At 37.4% G+C, this 23,223-nt stretch overlaps 1 protein-coding gene across 1 annotated transcript in view; it reads right to left on the bottom strand.

Annotated features, from left to right (window-relative positions):
* The window catches only part of LOC145977910 (short transient receptor potential channel 4-like), a 60,302-nt gene that overhangs the window by 17,177 nt on the left and 19,902 nt on the right, over positions 1-23,223 (bottom strand). Inside the window, exon 6 of the mRNA XM_083110217.1 lies at positions 2,973-3,240. Coding sequence (XP_082966343.1) covers positions 2,973-3,240 — 268 coding nt within the window. The remainder of the gene's footprint in view (positions 1-2,972; positions 3,241-23,223) is intronic.

Below are 23,223 nucleotides of genomic sequence, written 5' to 3'. Positions count from 1 at the left end.
TCCTTAGGAAAATATTTGGACCTAAAAGGGACGAGGAGACAGGTGAGTGGAGAAGGTTACATAATTTAGAACTACATAATTTATATTCATCTCCAGATACAGAGTGTCCGAAAAGTCACGCAACCCGGTGTTTACGACCGTATAACGGAATAGCGAAACGGAATGAGAAGAAACGCTGTCCCCCTGTATATTGGGAAAATTTGGAGAGACAAACATATGTAAGAACATGCATGTTTTAATAACAAATAAGCAAAGTGTTGCCAAAGGCGGAAAAAAAATATTTGCAAATCGTGTATATTAATGCACAGAACTCACGGAGGTAAATTATTGCAACATTTCACAATACCAACGAACAATTTGGATGGCCATCTAATGAATTTGACAGAAAAAGAACTTTGACGAAGTTTCAAAAACATTGCAGAGGGGAATAAATGGGCTGTTCCAAATATCGATGTTTTCACAATATTACGAGGGACACTGGCAACACTGTTGGTGTCACGTGTCACTAACAGACGTGTTTCACCTCAGGCTATCACACTAAGGCACTTTTAACGACAAAGGAGAAAGTTGGTTATTCTCGAACATATGCAATAAATTACATACACCTTGCAACCCTGAAATGTGGCTATCCCTACAAATTAAAGCAAATGTTTGAAGTGTCCACCATTTTCTTGGATACATAAGTTGGTTCGCTTGATCATGTTCTCAGATACCTTCCTGAGGGTTGCATCACCGATATTATTAATTTCCTGTGTAATGTTTCTTTTCAGCTCCTCCAATGTTCTGGGTCCCGTTTGGTATACTTTCCCCTTTAAGTAACCCCACAGAAAAAAATCTCCAGATGTTAAATCGGGCGAGCGACTGGGCCATAAATCCTTGGATATTAGACGATCACCAAAAAATTATCTCAGCATACGAAGAGATACATTAGATGTATGGCAAGTTGCTCCATCTTGTTGTAGCCAAACATCACGTTCGTCTTCTTCCAGGAGAGCAACGAATTGCATTATGAGATCCCCGTACACAGCAGTATCCACTGTTGTCTCAAAGAATAACGGTCCCACAATACGACGTCGCGATATTCCACACCATACACCGATTTTCGGAGAATGCAAGGGTACTTCATGCAACTGATGTGGGTTTTCTGTCGACCAATGCCTGGAATTTTGGCTGTTGACATACCTATCCAATTGAAACCACATTTCAAGGTTGCAAAGTGTATGTAATTTATTGCATATGTTCGAGAATAACCAACTTTCTCCTTTGTCGTTAAAAGTGCCTTAGTGTGATAGCCTGAGGTGAAACACGTCTGTTAGTGACACGTGACACCAACAGTGTTGCCAGTGTCCCTCGTAATATTGGAAAACATCGATTTTTGGAACAGCCCATTTATTCCCCTCTGCAATGTTTTTGAAACTTCGTCAAAGTTCTTTTTCTGTCAAATTCATTAGATGGCCATCCAAATTGTTCGTTGGTATTGTGAAATGTTGCAATAATTTACCTCCGTGAGTTCTGTGCATTAATATACACGATTTGCAAATATTTTTTTTCCGTCTTTGGCAACACTTTGCTTATTTGTTATTAAAACATACATGTTCTTACATATGTTTGTCTCTCCAAATTTTCCCAATACACAGGGCATTTTCTTGGCGGAAAGCGTTTCTTCTCATTCCGTTTCGCTATTCCGTTATACGGCCGTAAACACCGGGTTGCGTGACTTTTCGGACACTCTGTATTATTAGAATAATTAAATCAAGAAGACTTAGGTGGGTAGGCCATGTGGCAACAATGGGAGAGGAAAGAGGAGTTTATAGGATTCTTGTTGGGAAACCTGACCTATAGGAAAGCCAAGACGAAGATGGAGGGACAACGTTGAGATAGACCTAAAGGAAATCGGTAGGGATGGAAAAGAGTATATAGATCTTGCTCAAGATAGGGACAGATGGAAGGCCTGTGTTGCTGCAGCCATGAACCTTTTGTCGTTGGTGCGTCGTTTCGGAGCTATAGACGTTTAAGAAAGCCCGTTTTGCAGCCTGTTTTTCCGCAACACAACATTTGATCGCATTCATGGCGTATCGTTTCTCTTTTCTGAAACAGTGCATGTCGGTGTTACAAGGAACACATATTTTGCGAAAAATTCCATGCTACCAACATGTTATGCTTTGTAAAACGTACCGAGGAACACCTGCAGTAATCCAACGTGAAGTAAACTAACGATACAAAAAGTGGTGGAACGTTGTTTGTTTTGATGTGTTCTATAAGTTTCAGCGATTCACAGTTGCCGCCGATGGATGAACTTTGCAATTATGATAAATAAAATATTTGGCCTATCCGTAGCCAAATTCTTAAACGCTCTCGCCTTTGGTGCGAGCGGACCCGGGTTCAATTCCCTGTGGGAGCCGCTCAAGCTTACGGTGTTGCGAGGGTACTGTAAGGGCAATTGGGAAGCTACTTGAAGACAAGAAGTGGCGGTCTCCGGCCTCGAAAGCCGTTAAAAAGAAGCGGGTTACGATGCGCTCAAATGAAAAAACACTTATCAGGCCTTGATTCTCAAAGGGCTCTTGCACTATGGAGTTTAAATATCTGCTTTGTTTACCAAAGTCTAAAATAAGACTAAGAGTCTCGGACATTTAGGTCTCGAGAAGTCTCGCTCTTGTCTCGATTTTAAACAGGTCGTCTCGGTCTCGGTGTCTTCAGAAAATACAAGTGTTCGTGTAGGTATATAGTCTTGGGGCCCATCCCTATAATATTCTGAATTGAAGACATAAATTAAGGCACAAAAGCCATTGCCAACGGTCAGCACGCCACGGCACAGCACAGATCGACATTTTCACCGATGTCGATGTGTTCTGTGCTGAGCCGTGCCGTGTCGACCGCTAGTAATGGGTTTCCCTGGCTCAGGGCTCGTTTTGCAGACTGCATGTTGGCAACCCAACGAAACATTTGATCGCATCTGCGACGTATTTTCTTACCAGAGTCGGGAGGCCCCCTCTGCTGGTTACTCTTGTCCAGGTTGGACTCGACGAAGACCAGGGCGAGGAAGATGGCGTAGGAGGCGATGCTGAAGAGCATCTTGTTCACCGGAAGGGCCCAGAAGCGGAAGGTGCCCGTCTTCGGGGCCACGATGAGGATGGGCGTGAGAGGCAGGTAGAGCAGCCTGGGGAAGATGTAGAGGAGCTTCACGAGGTCCGAGTACTGCCTCCACTGATACCAGTCGCCACTCCACGCGTTCGCCAGCACCTGTAAAGAAAAGACATCTGAGATAAGCTCTGACTGATAAAGAAGTCTTCACATTCATTGGAGCCACCCGTCTATGTGATGATTCATTCATTCATTCATACCTTTATTTGGAACCTAACAGCTTTTATGCCGTTTTTGTCCATAACAATACACACACAATTGTTTTACAATAAAATTATCAGTCCATCCCCCCTATTTTACAGATATTAGATTTTTTTTAAAAAACACTTTGCCTTTTACAATTGTATGTTACACTTCCTTAAAAATGATAACAAACTACAACCAATTCTCACATCTGGATTAACAACTAAACTTAACAAATTTGTTGGAAACTGAACCTTTAGATTATTTAAAGTTTTATACAAGATATTTCTCTCTCTATTATATTTTGAGCATTCCAGTATTATATGTTGTGCATCTGCACTTTCCCAGCCACATTCACATTTCTTATTGTTCGTTATTCCAATTTTGGATAAATGTTGCCTAGTACACAAATGGCCCGTTCTCAGTCTATTAATTAATACAATTACATTTCTTGTAGCACTTACATGATGAAACCATGGCTTTTGTGTTTTGAAATCAGCAAATGGTCTGTATGATTCTCCAACTGTTGTAAGTTCATTTCGACACTAGTCAAACCATTCATTCAGAATTTTCTTCTTTACTCTAGGGAGAAGATCCGTATAGTATAATGATAAGTTCGTAATTCACGTTCATCTACATGAGAATTACCTGCAATATTGCTATGAGCTTTAACCCAAGAAAACTCAATAGTTTTTCCAGATTTTTGTATTGTTTGAACTAATTGTATGCAATTTATAATATAAGGGGATAATTTGTAAAGACTCTTGTAAGAAGATTTAAGAGCCTGTAATACACTTTGCGAGTCAGTAAGTATTAAGAACTTTCGTAAATTTAATTTTTGGACATATATTAAAGCTTGGTAAATTGCGTAAGATTCTGCTGTAAATATTGAACAGTCTTGTGGAAGCCGAAATAATAGGTCTGTTTTATGTTGTGCATCGTACACTGCACATCCAACTCCTGACTCACTTTTAGATCCATCTGTGTATATGAAATAAAAACTTGGCCATTGAGTAAAATATTCCGATATGTGCGAATAACAAGGGAAATGAATATTATCCAGAGACTGTTGAGGATAATCTAATTAAAAACAGGCCGTGAACGCATCTGTAGAACATCCTGGTATTCTTGACAAAACAAATTATACAATTCTTTCCATATAGCAGATTTTCTGTTTGTTATTTTTCCTGTTTCATATAAGTGTATCATATTTGTTAGTACATTGTTGAAAGGATGCTCAAAATATGATTTCACTTTGAAGAGCATATGAAATGGAACATTCCCTCGCTTCCATGTATACTACTACGTTTGGAGTGCTGTTCATAACGCCTAAACATCTTCTCAAGAATTTCCTCTGTATGACATCAATGGAATTCAATTTTCCTTCTGTCAAGTTACACATTGCCAGTAGAGAATAATCTATCATAGGCCGAAAATAATTCTTGTAAAATAAAAGCATAACTCGAGGATGACATCCCCACTGAGTATTTGCTATTGCTTTGAACAAATTAAACACTTTTTCTGATTTGACTTGTATTGCTTTAATTTGGTCCTTCCAAGTTAGTTTTTCATCCAAGATGACACCTAAATATTTTACTCTGGATGTAATGGGAATTCTTGTTTTTCGGAACATTGAGTGAACTATTGGAGGTGTTCCCTTTTTACTAAAAATTGTAATATTAGATTTTTCCATTGAAATGGAGAGTTTTTTACTTTCAAGCCACTTTTGCACTTCCAATATTTGTTCCTCTAAAACAGGAAAATCAGTATGAATTTGTGTCGTGGACATATAGATATATCATCTGCATATTGAAGATAATTTACTGTTGGAATTAATTTCCTTTTCATCCCGATCATATATATGTTGAATAACAAAGGACTTAAAGGACTTCTTTGAGGTAACCCTTTGCAGGCTGAATACGGTCCTGTACTTTCACTGAAAAAGTGGAAATATACAGATCTCTTACTGAGTAACTTCCATAATATCAAAACATAGTTGTGAGGTATTTTTAGCTGTTGTATTGTTTGGATTAGGATATTAATATCTACATTATCATAAGCTGCGCTTACATCTAAGAATGCAGCTAGTACAATTCTGTTTCTTTTCAGTGAGTCGAAAATATACGAGGAAAGAGTGATTAATCCGTCTTGGAATCCTAATCCCTTTCGAAATCCTATTTGTTCGAACTGAAATATATTTTGGCTTTCTAAAAACCATTCTATTATTTTTTGTATCAGTTTCTCAAATATCTTTCCTATAACTGACGTCAAAGCTATACGTCTATGTGATTTACCTACTTGAGGGTCCTTGCCTGTTTTTAAAATTGGAATAATAAACTGTTTGGACCAATCTTCTGGTACTTTTCCATTATTTAAGAATTTATTAAAAATTGTGCACATCGCCGTTAACGCTACATCTGGAAGGTGATTAATCATCGAATAAGTAATTCCATCCATCCCTGAAGCAGATTCTTTACTGTTGCCGATGATTTCATAGATATCCTCTTTTGAAATTGGAGTTGCAAAACCTTTCGCCGAACGTAGTTTTGATGTGTAACTACATAATTCATTTGGTGTTTCAATTACTCCGTCTGACACTGTAGGTATGAGATTCTGAATAAATTCAGTCTTCCAATTTGATTTCAAAGAGACCACATTTGCTGTACGAGGATTTTTGAGCGACCTAAACTTATTCCACACATCCTAATTTCATGCTTGGATGTAAATTTTCACAAAATAATTTCCATGATTTTCTTTTTGCTTTTATGCATAATCTCTTTGATTTAGCCACAGAGCGTCTGAATGCTATCCAGTTCTCTGGATTTGGTTGACGTGAGTATATTCTTGCTAATTCGACTCTATGTAGTTTTGCTTCAGCACACTCTTCTGTCCACCAGTATATCTTTGGGAAGTGTTGCTGACTACTTTTTATCACCCTGGGACAACCCAAGTCCATCGCAGCCGAAATGATTTTTACAAACTCCTCGTATGTAATATTATCAGGGTTTAATCCATCATCCTCTGAGAAATAAATATTTAAAAGTTTAGTATAATTAGACCAATTAGCTTTGAATACTTTCCATTTCCGAATAGTTAATATTCTTTCATTTGTTGCATGGCAATAAGCCAGATAAAAATAACATGGATAATGATCGCTTGTTCTCAAGTCCACATCGGCCTCCCATGTAAAGTCTGCACAATACTTTTCTGAAATTAATGTTAAGTCTATAGATGACGGATTACTTCCATTTCTAGGCATATAAGTAGGTGCACCATCATTTATTATAGTTAACTGTTCCGCCTCCATCCATTCAACAAGAGTTCGACCCAACTTATCTGCTGCCTGTCGACCCCACAATGGGTGGTGGCAATTAAAATCTCCAGTTATGATTAATGGAGTCTTGAATGAACTAATCATAGACCTTAAATGCTTCACTGCAATTTTTTGCGATGTACAGGAAGATGGTATATAGATCGAGATAACGGTAAATATTTTATTCAAAATTTGCACTTGTATTGCCACTACTTCCACCCGATATTCTCGAAGAATCACTAAATTGGGATTAAATGATAAGGGTTGGAATGCCAAACTTTCATGTACAAATATACCCACTCCTTTTCCGCCTTTTTGATTAATTACTGCGTGATAATTTTTTATTTCAATTGAAACTCTTCCATCCCCCCATACTTCACACACACATATAATGAGAGGATGATGCTCTTCTATCAGTTTCATGAGTTCAAGTTTTCTTGAAGGAAACGAGCATAAATTCCATTGCACAAACAAAAACATATTTTGCATGTAATAACTTACTAATTATTATATTTAATGTTGAGCATCTTCATATGATTCAAGCTCTTCAATAAGTTTCAATAACTGTGAAGTAATATTTGCACAATCGACTAGAATATTTTTAATTCTCTGAAGATTATCATCCACAGTTATGTTCGACGTTAGTTTTACCATAACTTGTAACAAACTAATCATTATTTGCTTTTAGAGTCATATTGTGGGATGCTAGTCCGTAATTTTCATTTTTCCGTTGTTGTTACTGACGTTGGACTGCTTTGGGAATTTAGTAAAATATAATCTGGTCTTTCTTGTTCATTTTATGTTTGAGGATTGTCACACGATTTTAGATTTTGCATACCTTTATTTTTCATAACTTCTTTACTTTTAAATATCTTCCCAAGTCTTCGATCAGCATAACTATTGTTCATGTTGTAAAGATGAGGTTGAGAAGATTTCCACGAATATAAGTTTCTTGATGTCCCTGATTCCTCATATCTTAGAGTGGCCAGCACCTCATATCTGTTACCTGTTGTAATTGCTGAACTTGGAGCTTGCACAAAGGAAGACTCTGCTTCAGTTGTTTTTAACTCTCGGAAATCTTGTAGTATGTTTGCATAAGAATAATCGTCTCTTTCGGTCATAAATGAACTACTAGAACTAACTTTTCTCTTTGCTTCTTGATATGAACAGCCCTCATGTGCTATCACCTTCTGAATTTCTCTTTCCTCTTCCCACTTACAGCACGACCTCTCAGTTGCAAGATGATTTCCTGAGCAATTTATGCATTTAGGTACTGCAGCACATATATCATCATGTTCATAATCACCACACCTTGGACATATCGCTTTGGACTTACAAACATCCTTTGTGTGAGAGAAACGGAAACAATTCCTGCACTGCATCACAGATTTTATTTTAGGTTGTACCTGAAATATGTTACTGAGTAGCTTTACATGCGAGGGCAACCTTTGTGATTGAAACGTTACGTTGATCAATTTGGTCGGTTTGAACACAAATTCCCCATTTTCTTGATAAATCTTTTTTTTCATTCTTTCCATTTTGATTATTGGAATATTTCTCTCAGCCTCTGCTTCATCTTGTACTTCTTCTAAATTTATATGTAACGGTAACCCATATATTAGTCCCATTCTGTGTAAAAGACTCTTCGGGATTTTGACATTTACTTTATATTTCTTCTGAAACTCTTTGTTCAAGTGAAAGTCATTTGCATCATTGGATGTTAAAAAGTAAACCTTTGCACGATTAGGACCCGATGCCTTAACAAAATTCACTTTAATTCTAGATTTTGTTAAGTGACTACCTAACATAATAGCACTAAAGCTACCAACATTGTGTTCCGCGCCTTCAACAAGAACAATATATGGGCCATCGTGCCCAGGATAGAATAAGTCATTTTTATTCACATTGTCCTTTGATTGCATTGTACGCTCTAATACGTTTGCTTTGAAAATTTTTGGAGCATTTATAGATTCCTCCTTTCCACTAACTTTTGCTCGATTTCGTTTTGAGTTCTGACTTTTTGGTTCCTTAGCAACCAATTCAACATCCATATTTTCTCCGTCTTTATTTGAAGACGTATCCTTTTTTACTTCCACTATTTCGTTCATCTCCATTTGGACGTCCTCTCTGCTTTGATTAATAATTTCATCGCTAGACATTTTCCCTCACTTGAATGAAATTTGTTGAATTTCTTACAAGCAGGAAACTTTATCTGGATGGTCCAGAGCCTTCCATGCTATCCAGATTTAACACTGATTTATCTTCTAAATCACAAGATTATTTAATATTAACTTACGTTTCAATAAATGTACTGTTTTGTAATAACACAGAACACTTTTACTATAGAAACGATGATTAAATCCACAATTTAAGCTTGAATTTGTCTGTAACTATATATTACGCAACTAGCTAATATTTCACCACAGACTATTCTCTCCGTCTATGTGCTGAACTCAACTCAACAAAGTTTAATTGGACTTGCAACTTTACATGTGGCTGTTTACGCCCATCATATATTTTACTATGTGGTTAAGAGATTCTTATAGGTGTAAGGCGGATACATACAGGCGAGTTAATTAAAAGCAGTGAACAGTGGTTGACGAAATGACCTTACTTTGTAGACAAGTCGATGCCATGTCCTTGTGAGATAATGAAACACGCACATCAAATAAGCAACTTCCTAATTTAAAATATCATAAATCATGTTATTTCCACATGATATGCGTAAACAAACATCCATCCCTCCACAGCTTGTAGCTAAGCACAGAATACTGCCACTAGGCCATAGTTGCCAATTCACTTGAGTTAAGTAAATGCTGCTATTTTTTATGATACATAATCGTGATAAAATACACACTAACATTCGTGTTATCACTGATATGATGAAGAGTTGAAATTTATATAAAGCCAATAAGATAGAGAAGTGTAAAATATTTATACATAAATTATGGCGAAAGCTATACTTTGATTTAAATAAACTTAATTTTACTGACCTGAGCACTATAATTTAAGTCAAATAACATTAGAACGTAAGTACATTAAGGACATTGTGTACTCTTTTAGTGAATCATTGGCCCACAGTTACTAATGAATAATAATATAAACGACCGGTTTGAACATGCTGTGTGTGGATAACTATAATGTTCGTACTGTACATATACATATAATTAGGGACATTGAATTTTCGCGATGCGCCAAATCGCGAAATGTGAAAAAAAAAAAGATGCAATTTTGAACATTCTGCACGTAACTACACCCCCAATGATGAAATATGCACGAGTTTTATTCGCGAAGTAATGCGAAATGTGTGATTTTCCACGAAATGAACGCTTTTTCGAGAAATAACCGTGAAATATCATCAAATTAAGTAGAAAACACGCAAAAACAGGCAATCGAGGTTGTGCGCGCAAACTGTCGATTTGTAACGAAACGTTTGCCTAAAGTTTCCTACCACTTGCAGCTGAAAAGCGTTTTATCTTCGATCACATCAGGAAGACGCTGCAAATTGGGATTTCCGATGCACATAATGTCAGATCGAAATCTTCGCTCCCTGTCAAGCTGCATTCCTTTCTTCCCCCGAATTTCTACTCAACTTCCAGTTTCATTGAACTTGCTAGCTGTAGCAGCAATAAGATTAGTCTGTTCCCGCACATCAAGGGAAACAATAGTGTCATTTGTATTCAGTCATGAATGAATTTTGTTTATCATCATGTGATTTTCAACGTGTTTGTGGTATATACCGCTAACATTTTATTTACAGCTCTCCTCAGTTTTTATTTACCATAAATTTGTCTCCCTACATATAATGTAAGTAGTAATGGCAGCACTATGTTCCTACGCGTCAGCAAAAATTTGATGCGCCTGGTGTTATGTTACATCCGGTGGTAGCGGGCCACGAGCGATTTTATTGTTGAGTCAGCAGAACGTGTCTGATCACCTTGAAGACATCGGAAGCGGTGGGGGGAGGGGGGTCAATGGGTTTGTCACGTTGTTTCTTGATGTATGCTAAACTAACACGTGCGTATGTTTGTGTGTGTGTGGAGGAAATGCGCGCGCAACCATTGCGTATGATTCAAAGACATGAAGAAATGATTTAAAGATGGCGCCGAAGGTGCTTTACCCCCGAAAGTTTAGCGGCTAAGGTTATTGCTCTGTAAAACAAGAGGCGTCGAGGGTTCGATTCCTGGTAGAGTCAATATTGATTGGTTGATAGATTGAGTTAGTTTTTTTAAGTCCGTTTTATGCACGGCAAAACTAATCAGGATTGGAGCTACAGTTGAAAAGTGGTGATTCGGACCACTATGTGCCTCCACCGAGTATCGAACCTGGGACCCGTTGATTACAAGGCGACGATGTCAATATTGAATGGTCTCGATTAGCCTGGGTGTAAATAAAGGCAACAAAATGTTTGAGTTCGAAAATCGAGTTGGGTTAGTGGTTAATGTTGTCACCTGGCAATGAAGAGGTCGCGGGTTCGATTCTCTAGGTAGTTAAATTAGGCCAATTGTTTTGCCCCGCCATTATAGGTCCCGATTAGTCCATCTGTGCATAAATAGTGTTTGAATAAAATCAAAATGGCGGCCGCGTTTTGTGTTTACCGGCGGCGGCGACCGGGGCGCGGCGCGGCGCGGGGGCGGGGCGGAGCGGGACGGCGCGGCGCGGGGCGGAGCGGGACGGCGCGGCGCGGGGCGGAGCGGGGCGGCGCGGCGCGGGTGGTGTTTTTTATTCCGCGAGATGTTTTAACCAAGTGGTTGAGGGTTCGATTCCCAATGTTAGTGAAAATTGGATATTCAATTGTATTTGTTTAAAAGTTCCGATTAGCTTTTTTGTGCACAAAGAGAAAATGAACTAATTGGAAATAGGATGTTTATGCTGTAATGAAAAGGTCCCGGGTTCGATTCACAATGTCAAATTGGCTGATAATGATGTTTTTTTTTTAAAAAAAAAAAAAGAAGTGTGTTGAGTCCCCATTAGTATTTAGGCAGGAACAGATATTAAAAATCAAAACAAAATGCCTTTTGATTACAACGCAAAGACTTTACCGCTAATGTATAAAGATAAATTAGAATCTGTTGTTTTGCCGTGTGGGGCCCCAGTACCGATTAGCTTAAATGCATAAAGAGTAGGTAAAATAAGCAAGATGGCCGTCACTATTGTTTTGTGATCAAAGAGGAGTCACAGGTTCGATTCAATCAAAGGAGGCAAGATTCTATGTTTCAATTCCATGTAAAAGTCTAAAGTTATGTTTCGATTAACCTCAATGCATAAAGAGGAATTAAACAAAAACAAGCAAAATGGCGACAGATGTGATAAAAGAAAAATTGAATTAGTTTTTTATAGTGACAAGACAAAATAGCGAATCATTGTTAGAAATAGAATGAAAATAAAGATACTTGCCTTTGCGTGTCCAGCGCTGTGCAGAAAAGCTCTCATGCTTTATCTCCGACAAGTCCACAATACACATTTTTTTTTATTGTATAGTTAATTATTAATGTTGTTATTAACACAGATTCTTACCAGTGTGAAGAAAAGCTCTCATGCTTTATCTCCGACAAATTCACAATACACACTTTTTCATTATATAGTTAATTATTATTGTTGTTATTAACACCGAGTTTTACCAGTGTGAAGAAAAGCTCTCATGCTTTATCTTCGACAAGTCCACAATACACACTTTTTCATTATATAGTTAATTATTAATGTTGTTATTAACGATTGTTACCAGTAAAAATATAAACCATGAGGATTTTTAAAAGGGTGATAAGTGAAAAAAGCCAAGACATATATTTTATCCCTGTTTATTACCAATATTTACAAAATTCAAAAGAGCCGCACACACACACACACACACACATACATATGTAAAATGTTTATATTGTGTCACCAGTTTATCAACATGTTATTTAACAAGTTTTTATTCTTCAAGTTTGTTCACTCACCCACATAAGGAATTGTGTCACTATCATATCCATTTTCTACTGCAACCACTGAATTAAAATGTTTCACTATTTTTTCCACAAGCATGTTCTCGCAAAAAACAAACACTTCTTTGGAAAGTCTTTTTCCGTCGATGTTTTGTATAGACAAAGGCTCAGGTTTTGTACATCCATGTAGATGGGAAAGCACAAACTTCTCCTTATTACATGCATGGACAGGGGAAATATCTGTGCAACCGAAACATTGTTCGCGAAGGTCGAGAATGCGAGATTCCACACAGTTTCCAAAATATGATTTCAGATACGGCGACACTGTTTCACACATAACTTTCGCATGCTCGATGCACACAAATATCTTCATAAAGTTCCGCCACGAACTTTCTGCGATGAACACTATCTCCAGGGAACCGTAAGCTTGTTTCTTCCTTATAATGATCTGACGGCGATTGTACAGTGTGGTTATCAGCAATTCATGTTGCTCACTTAGTGGGTAGGAAACACGAGGCTGCTCACCTGGAATAGCGATGTAATTGTCGATTACTGGAAACAATTCCTGAAGAGCGTGCCACTCCTGCAACTGTAGTTCAACACCGGCCGCCCCGCTTCTGTGTAGCCTGACCACAGGTTGGAAATCCAGATGAGAGGAAAGTCCGATTGAGATAACTTTTGTTTTCGAAGCATTCAAATAGTAGATGTGATCGAATAATATCGACTGGCGTATAAGACTAGTTACTTGTTTTTGTTCTTCAGGTAAATGCTGATCGCTCTCTTTCTGAAGAACCCCTTTGAAATTAGTGTACGGTTGAAATCTTTTTTTCAACGGCATCGAAATAGAGGATTCCATGACTAAGAACTGCGAGATACTGCATGTCGCAGCGTGCAGGTATACATTTGAAGAAATGCGTGGGTGTGTTTTTGAGACGCATGCGCGCGTAGCAAACCAAGCATGTGCTGGACAAAAAAGGTGGAGGGGGCGGGGCATTACAAAGATCAATGGTGAGAGAAAAATCAGCAGAATATCATAAACGTCATATTGAGGAAATATTGGATAACAAATATTAATTAATTTAATTAAAGCATCAACCGCATTGTCGATCTGAAATTAGGTTTATAGACAGGGGGCAAAATGGAAAATATCGACGATGTTCTAGTATTGGATTGTTTCTGTATTTCCATCGGTATAATCCTCCACCACATTTGAAGCATACTGTTTTATCCTCTTTTTGAATGTAAAATAATCCTGCTTCGGACAGAGCTTCTACAAACGGGAATTCTTTTGATTGCCAGTTTCTGAAAGAGGACAATCTAGCATTGAAAGATCCCATCTCTGGATATTGCGTCATTGTTCTGTAAAGACACAAAACAAGATAAATATTATAAGTAAGCTGTTGTAAACTGTAACGCTACAAAATTATTAATATACTATTAGGACTATATGTAACTTGTATAAAATTTCAAAGAGTATTTACTGTCAATATTTTCTAGTATACGTACCGAGTATTATAAATTTAATTTACGAGTCAGCAAATAAGTTGTTATAATATTGTCGTTTTTTATCGGTACTGGGAATAAAATTTGAAATTTATGCATGGGTTTACCAGAGGCTCTATGGAATAAATACAGAAAACAGTAATGCCCACAGTACACAGACCCGTAACTTTGTATCTGATGAGTGTTGTACGTATAGAATTTAGAGTTATTTTCCAAAAATCGCAAATGGTTATGCACATGTGGAGGTTTTCCGTAACTATCAAAAAATTCCCCCCGGGAGTTACTGTCTATGTAAATTGCTACCCAGTGCTTCCCGGGGCTATCTTTGGGATCTGTATTTACAATCAACGCTGCTGGTAGTTCCACATGTACAGGTAATTCATTAGCTGCGAAAACCCCAACATGATGATTGTCAAAGGCTCTATTTGATATTAACCCGTGAAGCAAATTTAAAGTCGACAGCATTGCTGGACACTAAATAGTAATATTGTGCAACTCACCTTGTTATACAATTAATCCAGATGAATATCTCTTTGATTATTAATTTCCATGAGAGCGTCAAATTCAGAGTAGATAACACAAGTCACAGTAGATTCCAAAGCCGATTTGAAGTGGACTTCCAAGCTAACAGCCCCTTGCCGTTGAAGACTGCAGTGGGATATGGCACTTGCAGCTGCGTCTGGTGTTATATCGAAAACAAGTAATGCGTATCCCTGGGGGTATTCCTCACGCGATATATTATTTCCTTCATCCATATAGTGTATCCCTGTTCCAGAGAATAATGTGTGATATGCTGTTATGTACTTGTTGTTTTCAAAGTCTGGTTGAAGTGGTTTGCCGGGAATTTGGACTCCATCAACATATAAAGTAAAGAAGTTGTAATTGAAATGTTGAAAATTGAATGGGTTTGTAGACAGTGCGCCGTTGAATGCATCGTTGGTAACAAACCCCACAACTAATCGTTTCGGAAGACGTCCAAGTATCACATTGTCAATTGTTTTTGAAACAATATCTTTTGGAATAGTTACAGCTTTAAGTTGTACTCTTGTTAGAGGGTATTTTGCTGTATGTTTTTGCAATATGCGATTGTGACTAAGTTTGATGGATGAACTGACCGATACTTTTCTCACATATAGTGTAGCATCCAGAATTTCCACTTTGCCTTCACTGTCATCTAATCCCATCAAGCAGAAAGTGTTTTTCGAAGGAATCAGTTTTATTCGCATTTCCACTCCATTGATCAAAAATTTCTCTTGATTGAAAATATCAGAATGCAAGTAACCAAACATATCAAATGTTTTACTCTGTTTTGTTAGTTGGTTACGTTTTGTAAAGCCTTTGTTGTCTTCCGAAACGTTATCAAAAGCGCCTGCTGTATCCTTGTACCACAATGCACTTTGGAGATGAGATGATTTTGCAGATATGTCATAGTTCAGTGCTTTTTCAAAATAAGACCTGTATGGGTGCATGTGAGATGGAAACGAGATGAGTTTGTTATTTAAGTAGATTTGTACTTCGCTGAACATTGCATTGAGAAAATCATTGACAGGTCCAATTGTTTTATCTGTGGGTAGCAATAACTGACCATTCGCTTTTACAATTCTGGCATCTATATTCAACATTGTGTGTGCTAAATCCATATAATCATCACCATGTCCAGGTATTACAAACTCGGTGGGGGCATTATCTGCCAGGGAACTAACAGGTTTGTATCCGATGGTGTGGTGTTCTAAGATGCTTGTCTGAGTAGGTTTTACCGAGAAAATATCCAATTCACTTTTAAAACACTCACATGATTTCTCCCTAATTAGCGCCATATCTAATCAAAAATATCTGATGTTATTTGAATTTTCTTACGGTTGCGTTTGGTTGTTTTCTTGGTGTTTGTATTGGCACTGGATCTCTTCTTTCTCTGAGCGATCCTTCCAGTTCGCTGTCCCGAAGCAGAGTGATTCCTTTTGAAATGTTTATGCCCCTGATAACCTGAACCAATCATTTCCTTGAGCTTTGTTTCAGCTTTTCTTTTAAGATTTGATCTGGCATCCGAAATTCTGGATTGTAGTGACTGTTTTAGGGGTGTTTTGTCTACAACATCACCTAACACATTTACCCCTGTTTTTAACATTTCTTTCCCTACAGCTTTCGCTCCTTTTTTGATAAGAGGCAAAGCTGACCGAAAAAGTCCTCCAAGAAAACTTCCAATGCCATGTCCTTTTTGATAGGCAGCACCGTAATATATGTTACCTACACCAGATCCAGCTTGTTGATGGTAGTATTGAAAATATGGGTCATTCATAATCAGAGCTTTTCACCACAACGTCTAAAATGAAGTTTCAAACACACTAGTCCGAAGGAGAATGGGATGTTTACACCAGTGCTATCCCTTAAGTCAATTTCTATTTGTTCGAAATTATGTTTCTGCACTGGGATGTAATGTGGTGAATCGAAAATTTGCACACCATCACTTCCAAAAGTATGTTCCATAGGATTAATGTTTATAATACGTAATAGAGGGGCGACAGCATCTCCCACCATATGTGATTCCGCAATATCTGTGTAAATATACATCTGGGAAGGAATTTCTCTCACAACATTTGGAGGCGAGCGTCCAATTTTTACTTCTGATAGATCATCGGTCGGTTTAAAACCTAATATCCGTGCCAGTTGAGGTGACAATCGTACATTTATGTTTCTCTGCTTGGTAGATATATCAACAGTCACATGTTTGTACGCAGGATGATTTCGGAGACTAAAATTTAATGTTTCAGAATATTTATTGATTTCTGCAACAATGCTGTTTATAGATGCGTAATAGCCTTCGGATATTCGAAGTTCGTTCCATTTGATATCATCCATAGATTTATATTGAATATAGTTGTTAAATTTTGTAATGTTTAGTATTGAATAAGGATAATGCACTTCTACCAATGCCATCTCCCATTTGTTGGTGTCCAACTCCACACGGTTCTGAAGCTTTGTGGTGTAATTAGTTAGAGTATTACTTGGGAAATATTTCATGGAACTGTTACTAGGCAAAGTAAGGTAGAAAGCGTTTGCTTTTCTCATGATGTGTTATGAAGGTTATTTGTACCACTGATGAGAATACCTACAAAAATTTATGCCTCTCTCTCTCTTTTTTTGACTCCAAAAACGATGCGCTAATCCAACTGTCAAATAATCTGGAGTAACCTTTCCAATGAACTAACAACTTTTTACTGGCTCCTTTACCTTTGGTCGCAAGGATTTTATCAATTTCATGCATATCCGGTAAGCGGACCAATTGCAACTCTTCCGTATAAAATGTTCCATCGATTTTATGTCCTTGTAGATCTTTTAATTCATACACTTGAGGATTTCTTTTCAAAATACGTTCCACCACAAATATTTCTCTTGTCCAATTTTCCATGTAACCTTTGTCAAAGCGTTTTTTGGTTTTTGTTATTCTCACTGTATCTCCTATTTTGAATGGCATCTTCAATGACAATAGTGGAGATGAATCAGATTTGAGTTTTTTGTCATACATATTGTGCCATACTTTCAAAACCTTCTCAGGAGTAACATCTGCTGGTGCCATTTTAATACTCGAGTGAATTTTATGATTATAAGCTTTCAAAAGCTTTGGGAGTACATTAACATAACAGCTGGTTCTTTGCTTAGTAAAATACTTCCACATGCGTTCCTTTAAAGTTCTGTTGAATCTTTCAACAATACTAGCTTTAATATCAGGATTCTTTGTTGTAAAATAAATTACATTTTGTTTTTTGAGATATTCCTGCACAATACTGTTGGTAAACTCACGGCCTTTGTCAGTTTGTAATTTCAAAGGTTTTCTTTTGCTTTGTTTGAAAATTTGCTGGAAAGCCTTTTTTATACATACACCAGTTTTATTTTTTACAGGGACAGCCCAAGCATGCCTGCTAAAAATATCGATAACTGTGAGTATATATCTGTACCCTTTGTTGTGATTCCGCAAACTCTGCATGTCATTCAAGTCAGCCTGCCATTGGTCATCGATATTATGCACAAAATAAAAGTTTCTCGGAAATCGACGCTTTACAGGTCTATGCAAAGTGTATGCAGTTTGCTTTGTCAACCAATGTTTGATTGTTGACAATGGTATGGATTTTTTTACAGCTTTCCATAGTGTTGAAGCTGTAGAATAGGATGCTGGATGAGATGGATTGTACCAGATATTCTCTAATATTTTTTCGCTCATGGTTTGTATCTTGACCAAACTGGAACAGTACGTTTACGTTTGTGCCCTGGAAATGATGATACAAAAGAAATTGGTTCCTTTTCTTCTTCTTCTTCTTCTGCTTCTGTTAATTCTTGTGCCTCTTCTTGGTTTGCTCCGGACAGCGGAACATGGCGTCCGGGGTTGCCAAAAACAATCTGTTGAATAAACTCCTGTCTCCGGGGGTTACCTATATATTCTTGAGGAATATTAGATAACGCCAGAGCTCTATTGAATAGTTGCCACCCAACAGGATTGCTTGTTTTTCGTGGTCGAATTATATCCGATACTAGATCGACAATATTTGAGCCTTCAATTTTATTATTGTTAATAAAAACTGCCCCATATTTATCCCAATCAATATTACTATTATGTAAAAGACGTTCATACAACAGTTCGGCTTTTCTACGATACATGCTAGGTGTAGCAGCTAGAATTTCTTCTCATATCAGTCAACTTCTCAGTAGATTCTGTAATCGGTAGCGACACAGGTTCTCTTTGTTTTCGAGTAATAGACAGAAATTTTTGGAGCACAATACTGTAACGATTCCATTTTTCATCATCCGAAAGACCTTTGAGATTCAAAATTACTTGCATATCTTGATCCAATTGCGATAAGGATGTAGACGGTGCAGACATAACAGGATGTCTCATGTTATCCATAAATTCTTGAGGTATTATAACCATTTTTTTGGCATGCTCCATGTTCAGATCTCTTTTTCACTTAAATAAACTTGATAACACACCTCCTATTAAAGGGGCTAATAACGCAGGTAAAAATCCTCCGTGTTGCACTAGTATCTGTTTCTTCTGCTTTGTAGAGTGTCCTTTGGCAGAGAGATTACGTATCACCTTCTTGTACCGGCTCAATCTTGTTTTCTGAGGTGTTGAAAGAGGAACATTCCCTTTTAGAACATTGTAACAACACTCACAGATTGAATTAACTAAGGAAGAATCAGCAGCTTGTAATATCGCTGTGCGAAGTGCTGGTTTAGCATCCGACAAAACTTGGAGCACTTTAGCGTGTTTCACTCTTGGAGCCATGATGACAGAATAAACGACTAGTGATTATGCTTGCTTTTTTTGTAGGAATATATACATAATTGATATCATCGTCGGGAAATATCCGCGACCGAAAACGTACTTCTTCCGGAGTGTTCTGCTTCAGATCAAACAGCAAATATCCATGGGGTTCAGCGGTGGCATTGTAATATGCATCTTTTATAAAATTTGGATTCTCCGGGTATACTTGTCTAGATAAATAATTAATTTGGGCTCTGTCTCTTGGATTTTTGAAGCATACAATATAATGACTATTTAAAGATATATCCCTATTCCCTTTTCCCTGATGGAATAGATTTTGAGTGATAAAGAAAAGACTAATATCACGATGATGACACCCTTTTGTAAATAAATCTGTGACTCTTTGATCGCATTCCCTCATCTGATCATCGATAATAATAAGATGAGGTCCAGAATTTGGCACAAATTGGTCAATATTAGGCATTCCTTCCCGAAATTGTACAAAACCAGGGAAATCATTGTATGCAGATTGCCATTCCCCGTAGCACACCAAAATATTGTTGAATTTTACATTTACCATTTGGGGTAAACACTGGAGAAAATGCTTCACAAAATATGTCTTTCCACATCCTGATGGACCAGCCAATATTGCAGAGAACGGGTGTTTCCACAAGCACTCCATTTCTCAAACTGTGAAGAATGTTTTAAATTACATATAATATAAAAGTCGAATGTTATGAATATTCTTCTAGTTGTTAGATTTTACTGATATGTTGTATCTTCAAATTACATATATATATATATATTATATTGTATTGTATTATATATATATATATATACACTTCATCAATAAATAAATATGCGTGTGTGTCTGTATATATAGATATATATACACACACACACATACAGACAATTTTCTTATAGTACAAAATTCATTTTACAACAGCACAACAAATGCCAGATAGCATTGTACGCATGCGCGTTTGTAAACCCCGCCTACATATTCCGAGCATCAGCGTTGTGTTAGATAGCTCTCCATTGTTTCAACAACGATAAACAGCTTGGTGGCCCAGATCAAATTGGCTCTGGAATCTACTGTGACGTGTACCGTCTACTTTGAAGTATAAAAAGGTGAGTTGCACAATATTACTATTTAGTGTCCAGCAATGCTGTCGACTTTAAATTTGCTTCACGGGTTAATATCAAATAGAGCCTTTGACAATCATCATGTTGGGGTTTTCGCAGCTAATGAATTACCTGTACATGTGGAACTACCAGCAGCGTTGATTGTAAATACAGATCCCAAAGATAGCCCCGGGAAGCACTGGGTAGCAATTTACATAGACAGTAACTCCCGGGGGGAATTTTTTGATAGTTACGGAAAACCTCCACATGTGCATAACCATTTGCGATTTTTGGAAAATAACTCTAAATTCTATACGTACAACACTCATCAGATACAAAGTTACGGGTCTGTGTACTGTGGGCATTACTGTTTTCTGTATTTATTCCATAGAGCCTCTGGTAAACCCATGCATAAATTTCAAATTTTATTCCCAGTACCGATAAAAAACGACAATATTATAACAACTTATTTGCTGACTCGTAAATTAAATTTATAATACTCGGTACGTATACTAGAAAATATTGACAGTAAATACTCTTTGAAATTTTATACAAGTTACATATAGTCCTAATAGTATATTAATAATTTTGTAGCGTTACAGTTTACAACAGCTTACTTATAATATTTATCTTGTTTTGTGTCTTTACAGAACAATGACGCAATATCCAGAGATGGGATCTTTCAATGCTAGATTGTCCTCTTTCAGAAACTGGCAATCAAAAGAATTCCCGTTTGTAGAAGCTCTGTCCGAAGCAGGATTATTTTACATTCAAAAAGAGGATAAAACAGTATGCTTCAAATGTGGTGGAGGATTATACCGATGGAAATACAGAAACAATCCAATACTAGAACATCGTCGATATTTTCCATTTTGCCCCCTGTCTATAAACCTAATTTCAGATCGACAATGCGGTTGATGCTTTAATTAAATTAATTAATATTTGTTATCCAATATTTCCTCAATATGACGTTTATGATATTCTGCTGATTTTTCTCTCACCATTGATCTTTGTAATGCCCCGCCCCCTCCACCTTTTTTGTCCAGCACATGCTTGGTTTGCTACGCGCGCATGCGTCTCAAAAACACACCCACGCATTTCTTCAAATGTATACCTGCACGCTGCGACATGCAGTATCTCGCAGTTCTTAGTCATGGAATCCTCTATTTCGATGCCGTTGAAAAAAAGATTTCAACCGTACACTAATTTCAAAGGGGTTCTTCAGAAAGAGAGCGATCAGCATTTACCTGAAGAACAAAAACAAGTAACTAGTCTTATACGCCAGTCGATATTATTCGATCACATCTACTATTTGAATGCTTCGAAAACAAAAGTTATCTCAATCGGACTTTCCTCTCATCTGGATTTCCAACCTGTGGTCAGGCTACACAGAAGCGGGGCGGCCGGTGTTGAACTACAGTTGCAGGAGTGGCACGCTCTTCAGGAATTGTTTCCAGTAATCGACAATTACATCGCTATTCCAGGTGAGCAGCCTCGTGTTTCCTACCCACTAAGTGAGCAACATGAATTGCTGATAACCACACTGTACAATCGCCGTCAGATCATTATAAGGAAGAAACAAGCTTACGGTTCCCTGGAGATAGTGTTCATCGCAGAAAGTTCGTGGCGGAACTTTATGAAGATATTTGTGTGCATCGAGCATGCGAAAGTTATGTGTGAAACAGTGTCGCCGTATCTGAAATCATATTTTGGAAACTGTGTGGAATCTTGCATTCTCGACCTTCGCGAACAATGTTTCGGTTGCACAGATATTTCCCCTGTCCATGCATATAATAAGGAGAAGTTTGTGCTTTCCCATCTACATGGATGTACAAAACCTGAGCCTTTGTCTATACAAAACATCGACGGAAAAAGACTTTCCAAAGAAGTGTTTGTTTTTTGCGAGAACATGCTTGTGGAAAAAATAGTGAAACATTTTAATTCAGTGGTTGCAGCAGAAAATGGATATGATAGTGACACAATTCCTTATGTGGGTGAGTGAACAAACTTGAAGAATAAAAACTTGTTAAATAACATGTTGATAAACTGGTGACACAATATAAACATTTTACATATGTATGTGTGTGTGTGTGTGTGTGTGCGGCTCTTTTGAATTTTGTAAATATTGGTAATAAACAGGGATAAAATATATGTCTTGGCTTTTTTCACTTATCACCCTTTTAAAAATCCTCATGGTTTATATTTTTACTGGTAACAATCGTTAATAACAACATTAATAATTAACTATATAATGAAAAAGTGTGTATTGTGGACTTGTCGAAGATAAAGCATGAGAGCTTTTCTTCACACTGGTAAAACTCGGTGTTAATAACAACAATAATAATTAACTATATAATGAAAAAGTGTGTATTGTGAATTTGTCGGAGATAAAGCATGAGAGCTTTTCTTCACACTGGTAAGAATCTGTGTTTATGAAGATATTTGTGTGCATCGAGCATGCGAAAGTTATGTGTGAAACAGTGTCGCCGTATCTGAAATCATATTTTGGAAACTGTGTGGAATCTTGCATTCTCGACCTTCGCGAACAATGTTTCGGTTGCACAGATATTTCCCCTGTCCATGCATGTAATAAGGAGAAGTTTGTGCTTTCCCATCTACATGGATGTACAAAACCTGAGCCTTTGTCTATACAAAACATCGACGGAAAAAGACTTTCCAAAGAAGTGTTTGTTTTTTGCGAGAACATGCTTGTGGAAAAAATAGTGAAACATTTTAATAGTGGTTGCAGCAGAAAATGGATATGATAGTGACAAAAT

Source organism: Lepisma saccharinum, chromosome 24 (genome assembly GCF_977018435.1).
Source record: "Lepisma saccharinum chromosome 24, izLepSacc3.1, whole genome shotgun sequence".
Lineage (NCBI taxonomy): Eukaryota > Metazoa > Arthropoda > Insecta > Zygentoma > Lepismatidae > Lepisma > Lepisma saccharinum.
The sequence above is the reverse complement of the archived record's forward strand: the minus strand, read 5'-3'. Positions and strand labels throughout refer to the sequence as shown.